The sequence below is a fragment of the Spodoptera frugiperda genome, chromosome 21 (genome assembly GCF_023101765.2).
Source record: "Spodoptera frugiperda isolate SF20-4 chromosome 21, AGI-APGP_CSIRO_Sfru_2.0, whole genome shotgun sequence".
Lineage (NCBI taxonomy): Eukaryota > Metazoa > Arthropoda > Insecta > Lepidoptera > Noctuidae > Spodoptera > Spodoptera frugiperda.
This window is the reverse complement of record NC_064232.1, coordinates 4,586,844-4,599,012: the sequence shown is the minus strand read 5'-3', so window position 1 is coordinate 4,599,012 and position 12,169 is coordinate 4,586,844. Positions and strand designations below refer to the sequence as shown.

Genomic DNA, 12,169 nt, shown 5'->3' with positions numbered 1-12,169 from the left:
AATAGTGGGCCCCGGAAACGGCCGCTAGCATGTAGCGACAAGGGAAGCAACATCCGTTGAGCTGCTTGAGGAAGGGGAGGCATCCCACGGCTATCAGAGCAATCCCGGAAGTACGGTCAAGACCCCTACCAGCATCTTACTGGGATACGTCCTTCCCCCAAGTGGAGCTGAAGGCAACTCCACTCTTGCGAATCTCCACTCAAACCAGCCGATTAAGGCAAGAGTGAGGTAGGAGAGGCCACTCCGGATAGTCACGAGTACCAACCGGAGTTAAAAAGTAGGGCCTCTCCCGGGAGTCAGGTCCGTGGGGTCGCCACTGCCCAACAGCTCGCCACAAGCTGCCTTGCGGACTTATGTGAGTTATTATTATATTCTGCTAGCAACTTTGAATGCATGAATTGGAGATTCACATTTTTCCTATTCCCATGGGAATTTAGGGATATCCTCTCTTAGTGAACAAACGGACATTTTTGCTATATTATAATACAATATTAGTATTTACGTTTAATAATTACCAAAAATTAGGTATATCACTACCTAACAATTCATAAGGAAGGATAATAATTATTTAGTACAGGGTTTCCCAAACTATGGGTTGCAACCTATTGGTGGGTTGCAAACAAATTTTTAATAGGACTTGTCTGTAGGAAGACACACTAACCAACTGTTTTATTTTTCATATTGGTGATGGTTTAATTCCCTAAAGGGGGCCACTAATTTAGTAATATTTTGACTATACTGGTGCTTTTATGGGTCAAGTTGCAAAACTGGACTTGATACAATTTTTAGTATACATCTAATAAAATTATGTTAAGTAGTTATATTGAATTTTTGAGTAATAAATCCTTTAATTACCTAGATATTTTAAACTTTGAAACCTGTCAACCATCACATGTTTAATTTTAAACAGTCACAAGACAAATCTGCCCCTGAAACTATCCATTGATTGATTATTACAATATTTAAAATCAACTAGGTCCTAATAGATTTAAAATCTTTGTCTGTCTTTACTAGATAGATTCATAATGTAAGTTAGTAACAAATTAGTTAAAGAAGTACTGAACCGATTTTAATATTTTGATATAAATTTCTTGGTATTTAGGCAAATTGTAGGTGGGTAAAACCCATGAGGAAAATTTTATGTTTATTATTTTTCAAACCCTTAAAAAAATAAATATGTATAGCAGAGTTTATTGTATCTTTGTCTTATTAGAAAAGGGTAACAAATAAGTTTATTCTATCATTTAAGTTCGATTTGATGTCGATTCTTGTATCATTCAAATAAGATTCTAAACCACCCATCCTTCAACCTGACCTAACCAATGATAGCTTAACCTTTTTAAACAATTTCAATACAAATAAGTAAGTACTAGACCTCCAAAATATTTAACTGACATAGAATTACTGTTCTGTGAAGATTTGACACTAAATTTAAAAGAAAGGCTAATGCTAAACAAAAACCAGTTCTAGAATTCTAAGAACGAAATCTTCCTTTCAGCAGTACGGCACGATTCTTTGGGAAATAATCGAAAGAAATGTATCAAAACAATAGGACCATTATACAAGATAGAATTTCGGTGAAATATACTTTCACCACTTGCCGAATTCGATTGTTATCTTCAAAAAATTTGTTAATGTGTATGCAACAAAAAAAACGAACAACTTTTTGACATTCTTTTTATAGCTTTTTCTAACATAACTTTACACACTTACCTGAGTTAATTACGCGCGGACGGACGTCAGCAATACTATGAAATCACTTAAACAACCTGAATTACGATAAGGTTTTGATAAAAGTAAATATTGTTACAATCTTTGTTGCAAGGGTCCGCGGGTATAGGCACACAATATGGTCACCGCGACACAGTTGCTCATGTGATATTTACAGCTGATGTGTAAAAAATGAACAAACAAACACGCACGCAACACAATTTGAGCAATATACACTACGAAATCGAGAGTTCGTTTTAATATTGTTTATTCGATCGGTTGGCAATCGTCACGAAATTCTTTTGAATTGATTGATTGGGAGTTTCATTCCTATTGGAATAGTTCATTCGTGAGTTTTTTGAATGAATGAGTCACAGATTAGATAAAATATTTAGAACGAATGAATCACTTGAACGCGTTTATGTTAGCGTCAATAGTGTTACAAATCTAACTTATTTCTTTGTGTATTGTCGTGTCTTTTTACATTTCTGTGATTGACTGATATGATAAATAACATGCATAGGTAATCAGAATGCAATACTAATAAAAATATGAGTCAACAGAATGATAATGATACTTATGCAAGTAATTGCTTAAGTATCATTGCAGTTCAGATTTGCGAAGTGAAACACAATTGTTTTGTCTCCTTTATCTATGAAGTGAAAGAAAAGGATAGCACTTGTTATGCTCAATAACTAGTTCTAGTAAATAACTTTATTGACATTTGTAAACCTGTTTGTTTACGTCTATTGATAAATAATAAACTTTTCTTTAATTTATTACTAATATTATACAAAAAATAGTCTTAGTAATTATTGTTAGGTACTTAATCTACAAACTAAACTCATCGTGAGTATTTAGTAATAATAAATACGCAACATAACCTAAAAATGGAGGACCCAAGTGATAATCAAAAAACCGAAGAAAAAATCGTGTTTAAAAAGCCTGTGCTGTTCGGCCGTATTGGTAAACTGCCGAAAAAGGTGAAGAATGATTCTGAAGAGACGACAGACGCTGAAAATCAACAACAGGAGAAAAGTGGTTCGAATACAGCGCGTTCGAATGAGAGAGGGAAAGAGTCGCCAGTGATTGTTGCAAACGATGTGTTATCAATGCCAATACCATACAAGGAACCAAAATGGTCTGGAATTTGTCCTGATGGTAAGTATTTATTGTGATTTTTCACTAAATCCCACTTTTTTGAAGCCGAAAAGTACGGCGTAGTGACCTGTTCTACTCTACTATAAATGAAATGAAACTCAAACATACTGGTCTTTTCACTACGAACTAGCGACTCTGGCGCGGTTTCACCTGCTCTGCTCGGCTCCTATTGAACTTGGCGTCAACTATAACACATGGAGATTTGCGTGTTTAAACAAACAAACTCTTCAGCTTTATAAACTAATATAGTTTAGATATAATGTAGATTTACGAAAGTAAGCTATTTGTTGATTGTTTGTTTTAGCTTCAAAACTTCTGCAATAGTTGAATTAAAAAATTTATTGGAAAGCATAGCCACTTTTTATTTTGGTTTATTACAATTATGTTTATATTCACTCTTCCACCAGAGATGTGTTATGCTATATTGCTGTGGATGCGTTTGGCTTCCACCAATTATATTCATTGGTATATAGCTTAGCACTGGTTAAACGGACTCGGCTAAGCTATGTTTTTTGTATGGAAAGATGTATGCTATGGATGGCTTTCCTACTATCATATCATACATTGCATACTCAAGCTATGCATCTTCCTCGCATAGCTTAGTATGAGTGGAAAAGGTCACATAGTTTCACAGCTTATCTATTACATCTTCGTAGCATAGCTACTCTGGTGGAACAGCACCCAAATGACGATATTATTATGTATTTTACAGGTACAGACTATTCCCTAGAAGTGTTGAAGTCCGGGATGATCGTTGACAAGATGGATTTGACGAAGAGAGCATTCTATGTGTTTGGACGACTGAATAATTGTGATGTGATGATGGCACACCCTACCATATCCAGGTAAGCCCAGCATTTTATTGTTCAGATACTAGCTGATGCCTAGAGGCTTTGTTCTCGTGGGTTACGGATTTTGTGACTAATTAAAAAGATATAAGATAATTTTTCTAAAATAAAAGTTGCTTCAGTTACTCCTTAGTACATCAGCTACCTGCCAGTAAAAGTCCTGTCAAAATCGGTCCAGGCGTTCTAGAGATTAGCTAGATCAAACAGGCATAAAAATTGTAAAAAAAATATGAATTTATGTATGATAGCTACACCAAAAAAAATTTGTATGTACCTTATGTATATTCATATGTAATAACCATTTTTAGCCAATTTTATTTATTAGTCTACATTTCAAATAGACTTCAACAGCCTGTAAGTAGCCACTGCTGGCCAAAGGCCTCGCAACCGCACCCTCATGCATGAGAAGCAGGTGTCTATTAGTTTATTGGTAAATAATACTTTACCATCTACTCTGTAGGTACCACTGCGTCCTCCAATACAAAGCGTTTGCCGAGGAGGGCGAGCCTCCGTGTGGCTGGTACCTCTATGACCTGGGCAGTACACACGGCACCTTCCTCAACAAAGATAGGCTGAAGGTCAGCCACTACACCAGGGTCAGGGTCGGACACCAGATCAAGTTTGGGAACAGTACTCGGACTTATATTTTGTTGGTAAGTATGTATATGAAGTGGTCTTTTTGTTAAAGTTTAGCTTTCGGGAAACTTACATACTTTTACCAAATAAAATACATAATTAAACACATTAAACGCCGTGGTGGTCACCGGTGACCGACGTTAGCGAAGGAGTTGCCTTCAACAGTTTTCTATTGGCAGTCAAAGACTTAAAAAAATAGTTTTATAGTGTAAGCCTGTAAATGAGCGGACGCATCACCTGATGGTAAGCAATCGCCGCCGCCGTCCCTTATATATCTTTAGGCTTAAGTAATTCTATATCCTGCATTAAATTCACCGAGGGTAATGGAAACTATCGTTGTCTTTTTTACTCCTCTTATATTATCTTCTGATTTATTTCGTTGCGGGATCCAAGACAGTCATTCATGTCCCTGGGACGCGCCGGACTTCAGTGTTCCGGTGTTTTCATGGTTGTATCTACTGTAGATCCTGGCTTAAAAAAGACGCATTTTAATAATCTAATCTTGCTGTGAATTCTTTCAGGGACCAGATTTCGACGCGGAAGGCGAGTCCGAATTGAGTGTAACAGAAATAAAACAGAGAGCCAATACTATGAAGGTAGAGAGAGACAGAATGATACAGGACGCTATAGAACAGAGGGAGAGGGAGCGAAAGGAGGAGGAGCGACGGAGAGATGAGATGGGCATCGATTGGGGGATGGGTGAGTTGAAGATTTATAGTTGTTATTGGAAAATGAACCTTATTGCTTATGTCCTATTGCCGTACTTTGTCTAAGTGTGGGAGAGACATGCGTCGGCACGATTGGGCCGGCTCGACCGGAGTGATACCACGGCCTCACCGAAAACCGACGTAAAACAACGTTAGCGTTGTGTTTCGTTGTGTGAGTGAGGTTACCAGAGGTCCAATTACCCCATTCTTCCCAATCCCCGATTCCCCAACATCCCTTAAATTCCTAACCCCCATAAAGCCGGTAACGCACTTGTAACTTCTCTGGTGTTTCAAGTGTCCATGGACGGCGGCGATTGCTTACCATCAGGTGATCCGTCTACTCGATTACCGGCTTATTCCATAAAAAACCTTATTGCTAATGTCTTACTGCCGTACTTAGAGACCGTAAAATTTATGACGGCTAACTCACTTGGTGACCGACTGGTGACGTTGCCAAGTATACGAAATAGTTGGCAACGTTACCGGCCACGTCGCCATGACGTCCTCATGGGTTATATTACCCGACTATAAAATTGAGGTCCGCACTTGAAGGCGGTTCCATATCGTATCGTCACGCCTTTTATCCCAGAAGGGGTAGGCAGAGGTGCACATTAAGGCACGTAATACAACTGTTCCCTTATTTTTATTTTTCTTCAATTTACAGGAGAGGATGCTGAAGAGGAGCCGGATCTGGCTGACAATCCTTACGCCGTCACCGCCAACGAGGAGCTGTACTTGGAGGATCCTAAGAAGACCCTCCGCGGGTACTTCGAAAGGGAGGGACATGAACTCAACTATAATTGTGATGAGAAGGGCGTCGGCCAGTTCGTTTGTAGGTCTGTATGTTTTATTATATCGTCCAGCCTTTAAACCCCGAAGCGGTAGGCAGAGGTGCACATTATGGCACTGGTATTGTACAATGTACACCCACTTGTCACAATTTATGTTGTAAGTCCCATGTAATAGGTGGTGAGCCTATTGCCATATACCGGTCACAATTCCAAACTCCGTGCTACTACTGAGAAATTTTCGAAAAACCGAAAAAACCCAGTAATACTTCGGCCGATCCGGGAATCGAACCCGAGACCCCTTGTCCGACAGTTGCACTTGCAACTACTCGGCCAACGACGTAGAGAAGTTGTAGGTCTGTATGTTATATATAATGAAGGTGTGCACATATAGGGTGACTGGTAATTACCAGTCACCCTATATACAAAGTAATTGAATTTTTTACCAGTGGTGTTATTAGTTTACTATTGAACTGACACCCAAATACAATTCTAAAAGTATGGCCCATATGACCCATACCACTACTTAGAGATGACTTTGATATCCAAAAAAATATTAAAATTTCAGGGTAGAACTCCCGATAGACGACGCCCGAGGTAACCCGGTGGTCGCCGAGGTGATCCACAAAGGCAAGAAAAAGGAGGCGGTGATAGCCTGCGCGTTGGAGGCCTGCCGGATACTGGACAGGGCCGGGCTGCTGCGGCAGTCTAAACATGGTCAGTATTTAGTTATCACCACCTTTTCTCTTCATGTGGGTGTTACATACCCGTTTCAGGCCAGATAGATACACTCCCTGATTAGTCGGTACCGCTCTGTCCGGATTATTTTTTGAGGGGAAATATTATCTTCATGTGGGTGTTACATACCCGTTTCAGGCCAGATAGATACACTCCCTGATTAGTCGGTACCGCTCTGTCCGGATTATTTTTTGAGGGGAAATATTATCTGATGGCTCCCCCCGCCCAGGGTGACGTGAAAGGGAATATCAGACTTACTACTTGCCAAGTCTGGAGATTATGAAAAATCCTCTTTTTTATCTGCGCATATTTATTAGTGAAATCAGTTTAGCCGTTCTCGAGATATGCGCACATCTTGCGATTATCAGCACATGTTTATATACACAAGCTACTTCCGCATGGTTTCACCTGCTCAGCTCAGCTCCTATTGATCCTAGCGTGATGTTATATAGTTTATAACCTTCCTCGATAAAAGCGCTATCCAATACAAAAATATGTATTCAAATCCGTCCAGTAGTTCCGGAGATTAACGCATCCAAACAAACAAACAAACAAGTGTCTTATAGAAAACTTACCATATTTCTCTTAAAACATGCACCTTCAAAAAACTAACAAATACACTGTTACCTCCTCAGAATCTCGCAAACGCAAGGAGCGCGATTGGTCAGCGGACGACTTCTACGACTCTGATGATGACACCTTCCTGGACCGCACCGGCAGCGTCGAGAGGAAACGCAAACTGAGGATGCAGAAACATGGAGCCGCGCCCGTCGAGGACGAGAAACCTAGGACTTATGATGATTTGGTCAGTCTAGAATAATTTTATTTATGACTATATATATCGCGCTACACACTGCACGGCAACCGGCTGCCGTGCAATGTGTAGCAGGTGCGATTCCCGCACGGACCAATTATTTGTGTGATTCACAAATTTTTTGACTTTCCTCTCTCAAAAGAAAGTCCAGTTTTTACTTGTTATGAGTCTCATGTCATATCTCAAGATGTGAGCCTATTGCCATATAATGTCGCAGTTCCAGTTTATGTTTTAATAACTACTGAAAATACTTCAATGATGATTTACCCGACCCGGGAATCGAACTAGGCACTAATCTCTAATCTCCCTTAAGGGGTAGACAGCTGAAGTTATTATCACCAAGCCAAAATCTACTGTCTGCTACTATCACCAGATAGCGTAAATGCAGCAAAGGTTTTTTGTTCAAATATTGAACCACCAATGGTATGGCACTAGCTAATTCCCTATTGGACGAAAAATTACAAGTTCACATTAGCTCCATCTAGTGAGCAATAATTATATACAATGTGATAGGCGTGGGACTTCTAACCCGTTAAGGCTGAGTACTACATCTAATTTTATCGACAAAAAAAATAATATGGGGGGTTGAACCCCTAATTGAAAATATTGGAAAATAGTGATTTTTTTTTCTCACCAAAACATTATCAAACATATGAAAAAAGTAATGAATTAGTTAGCCAAGGTTATTAGCTACCGTTTGTCGTTTTTTTTTTGTTTCTACGACGCATACAACCTTTGATATAAAAAAAATATTAAAATAGCCATAACTTTTAGGGGGGGGATTCGACCCCTTCGACCCCCGACTTTTGTCGATAAAATTAGATGTAGTACTCAGCCTTAACGGGTTAGAAGTCTCACCCCTATCACATTGTATAGATATATATTATTAATTATAAATTACTCTTTTCCACCCGCAGTTAAAAGAAATAACAGAAATAGAAAAGAAGATAGCGACAGAAGAGAGGAACCTCTCAGCACTACGCAGCAGTTCCACGGCGGGCCAGCAGAGCAGCGAGGAGGGGGACGAGCTGGACCAGTACATGAGCAGCCTCAGCAAGCAGGGACAGAGCATGGCGACTAAAGCTGAGATATCTAGGACTAAGGTAAGATGGCATTACTAATTATTATAACACAGAAAAGTAGACTGGTTGCATAGTGCGACTGCCGGGCAAGGGGTCTCGGCTTCGATTCCCGGGTCGGGCGAAGTATTACTGGGCATTTTTCGGTTTTTCGAAAAATTTTCAGTGGTAGCACGGAGTCTGGAAATGTGCCCGGTATATGGCAATAGGCTCACCACCTATTACATGGGACTAAGAACATTAATTGTGAAATGTGGGTGTACATTGGCATTATGTGCCATAACGTGCACCTCTGCATACCCTTTCGGGGATTAAAGGCGTGAAGTTATGGAGAAAAGTAGCACACGGAATCAAACACATCAAATACAAATAACACAACGCTTGCTTTGTTTGATGTCTTGTCAGTAGGGTTACCGGAGGATCGATATTCCCAACCCCCCTTCCCCAATATCCACTAAACCCCAACCCCCGAAATTCCTAACCCCCAAGAGACCTATACCGAACTTGTAACTTCTTCAGTGTGCCCTAAGATGGTGGTGATTGCTTACCGTCAGGTGATCCGTGTACTCATTGATTCTATAGAATAATATCATGGATAGGGTATTTTCCAAACTAATTGTTTTAATATACCATCTTAAATAGTTTTTAATACTATCCTACCAGATGATAATGACGTCAAATTGAAATGATATACTTATTTCTTGAAAAATAGCTTGAAACGCACCAAAATTAAGTACCTTAAAACTGGATGAATACAATTTAAAGGGTGAATCTCTTCTGTACCTATTCACCCCGTCCCCCTACAATAATATTCACCCCATTTGTCTGTTATACCGTTAGTCGAAATTATTTATGTTTTAACCATATTACCATAATGTTCTTCAACAGATGACCATTCAGAAGCTAAAGGCGGACCTGTCGAAGACGCAGCGCCTGGCTGAGCTGGCGCGGCCGGCGCATTTACCCCCACTCGTGAAGAAAGATACCAAGATCCACATCAAACAGGCCAGCAACTCCGCTGTGTACGGGAAAAGGTGAGATTTACGTTTTTAAGACATTAAACGCCATGGGGGCAAAAGTGACCGGCGCTAGCGGAGGATTTGCCTTCAACAGATTTTTGTTGGCAGTCAATGTATTAAACTGAAATGGTCACTAATAGTAAGTGTTTGAGAGCCATACTTCGGCACTCCTGGCCGGCTCGACCGGAGTGATACCACGGCCTCACCTAAAACCGACGTGAAACAACGTTTGCGTTGTGTTTCGTTGTGTGAGTGAGGTTACCGCAGGCCCAATTCCCCCCTTCCCAATCTTCCCAATTCCCGAATCCCCAACAACCCTTAAATTCCTAACCCCCAAAAGGCCGGCTACATCCTTGTAACGTCTCTGGTGTTTCAAGTGTCTATGGGCGGTGGTGATTGCTTACTATCAGGTGATACGTTCGTTAACCGGATTGTTACGTCGTACCTCATGCTATGAGTCACTATGTTATAGGAGATGGGGTAATTTTGTATGGATTGTGATCCGTCTTCTTAACAAACAAAATATAATGATTCTTCTTTCCTCCCCAGATTAATACTGAAAGATGACACAGAGAAGAAAGTCAAAGTCAGAAAAGATGTAAAACAAGAGGAATCCGAATTTGTTGAAGAAATGGACGATGATGATGATGATGACGATCATTCGTCAAATAATCATCAAAAAGAAGAAAATAAATTAAATACAGAAGTAGATGCTAGAGAAGTTAAAAGAAATGAAGTGGAGAAAGAAGGAGATTCTAAGGTAGAAGAAGGAGATAGACAAGAGAGTACAAAAACTAAAATGTACGGTCCAATGCGTCCCCCTGAAAATTACGTGATACCTGAAGATTATTACGACCAAACCAGCGACAGGGATCTACCAGAAATTATGGAAAAAGAGACTTAATAAAGCAGGCGTGTAAAGCGAACGAAACTTAAAACGAACTTGTAATTTCTCTGGTGTTGTGGGTGTGTTAGTAAAACCCTGATCCTCTACCTCTACCCCCTCCCACTCTTATCTCCCCTCCCCTCAACCGTCCCTTCCCCTCTTATATCCCCTCTTCCCCTCTATACCCCGCCCCTATCCTCTCTACTCTCTCTCCTTACCCTCCATCTTCGGTCCTCCCCCTACCCCTTCCCCCTCCCCTACCCTTCCTCAGCACTCCATTGGATTTCCTATTTCCAATCGTTGTAGACTCTAGGGACATAAAGACAGGCAGGTTAGACTTTTGCACTAACACAAATTAAAAAAAAATGTGCTGTTAAAATTTTCGAAAAATCTTGATAATCGGACTCGAAGTTTCGTGTTAAGTAGTGTTGACATAAGATAGATAATTTTCACTGTTAACAAACAAGTTTGTTATTAAATTAAATGAATTATAAGGTTTATGTTTGTTTTATTTTATTTACTAACGGTAAACTGGGGTGAATAGATAGAGAGGAGGGGTGAATAAATGTTGGGAAATATTCTAACATCTATTCACCCCGTTTTACTGTGTGTTATTGGGTTACGGTACTACGAATCTTAACATAAAACAAATATTTAGTAGTAGTACTTATAATTAATTCTGATGGTAAACGATCAGCTCTGCCCATGGATACCCGCAACATCAGAGGCGTCACAGATGCATTACCGTCTTTTTGAAGGTTTGAAGGTCGTATTGGTTCGGAAATACGGCCAACAACAGCTCACTCTACAGTTTTGTATTGTCATCCAATCTAGATACAACTGCCAAGTTTCATGATGATACAGCAATAATTAAAGGTGTGCGTAATTCAGATTAGATCATGGATAGAGATTAGATATATAAAATTCTCGTGTCACAGTTTTCGTTGCCATACTCCTCCGAAACAGCTTGACCGATTTTGATGAAATTTTTTGTGCTTATCCGGTATCTATGAGAATCGGCCAACATCTATTTTTCATCCCCCTAAATGTTAGGGGTAGTACAACCCTAATTTTTTATATAGAAGCTAGTATTTTTATATAATTCGTTACAGCAGTGCGATTCTGTATCACACCCATAGGCGTAGCCAGGTTTTAGTTTCGGCAGGGGTTCAAGAAAGTCGACCCATGAAATGTGTGACAAACACAAAAAAAAACTTCCTTCATACATGAGAAAAAAAACAATTTATGTAATAAACAGATTCATAGGTAGTCATAGAGACCTTTGCCAAACAGGGGATGTACTATGCTAACTAGAAAAATAACGCTCTATAATGTCTAGGTACGCATTTTTCGGGGGGGAGGGGGTTTGAACCCCCAAAACCTACCCCTGGCTATGCCTATGATCACACCAATTCCGTATTCTGTAATTGTAAACAAGTAGTACGATCTGCCTCGTTGGTCTAGTGGTCGCATGAGCGACTGCCTGGGTCTCGGGTTCCATTCCCCGGTCGGGCAAAGAATTACTGGGCTTTTTTCGGTTTACCGAAAATTTCTCAGTAGTAACACGAAGTCTAGAATTATGCTAATACATAAGTATCGTAAGTGACCCGGTTGTGGCCACTTTAAGAATTTTGTCGACTTTGAGGCTTTCTTAACTTATAGTTTTTGTTATCACGAACATATTTCTTGTAAAAAGTCATTTAACATGTATTAACCTTGCCTAAGAAACCCCTTTTTTTAAAGAACGTCCAATAGAAAAATAACTGTATAAAAAAGAAAAAAA

The 12,169-nt window shown here is 39.7% G+C and overlaps 2 protein-coding genes across 19 annotated transcripts in view; one reads left to right on the top strand and one right to left on the bottom strand.

The window, feature by feature from the left end:
* LOC118280268 (mitogen-activated protein kinase-binding protein 1) overlaps positions 1-2,183 on the bottom strand; it is a 181,245-nt gene extending 179,062 nt beyond the window's left edge. For 2 of the 18 annotated variants that reach the window (XM_035600214.2, XM_035600216.2), the window contains exon 1: positions 1,714-2,095. The gene's annotated coding sequence lies outside the window, so the exon portion shown is untranslated. Of the gene's footprint in view, positions 1-1,713 lie in introns of all 18 variants that reach the window. The other 16 variants (XM_050701730.1, XM_035600218.2, XM_035600220.2 and 13 more) reach the window with 12 other exon arrangements.
* Positions 2,184-2,399: 216 nt separating this feature from the next.
* Positions 2,400-10,884, top strand: LOC118280266 (kanadaptin). The gene is made up of 10 exons (XM_035600212.2): positions 2,400-2,871; positions 3,584-3,716; positions 4,180-4,372; positions 4,877-5,054; positions 5,727-5,898; positions 6,419-6,567; positions 7,224-7,393; positions 8,320-8,505; positions 9,370-9,515; positions 10,050-10,884. The coding sequence occupies exons 1-10, from the start codon at positions 2,601-2,603 to the stop codon at positions 10,402-10,404; spliced, it is 1,953 nt and encodes a 650-aa protein (XP_035456105.2). The 5' UTR covers positions 2,400-2,600; the 3' UTR covers positions 10,405-10,884.
* The last annotated feature ends 1,285 nt before the right edge of the window (positions 10,885-12,169 follow it).

Excerpts from the sequence above, each read along its gene's own strand:
- LOC118280266 (XM_035600212.2), top strand. The coding sequence starts at position 2,601 with ATGGAGGACCCAAGTGATAATCAAAAAACCGAAGAAAAAATCGTGTTT. Across the intron at positions 2,872-3,583 it reads GTCTGGAATTTGTCCTGATG|GTACAGACTATTCCCTAGAA; the intron begins GTAAGTATTTAT and ends TGTATTTTACAG. Across the intron at positions 8,506-9,369 it reads CTGAGATATCTAGGACTAAG|ATGACCATTCAGAAGCTAAA; the intron begins GTAAGATGGCAT and ends GTTCTTCAACAG.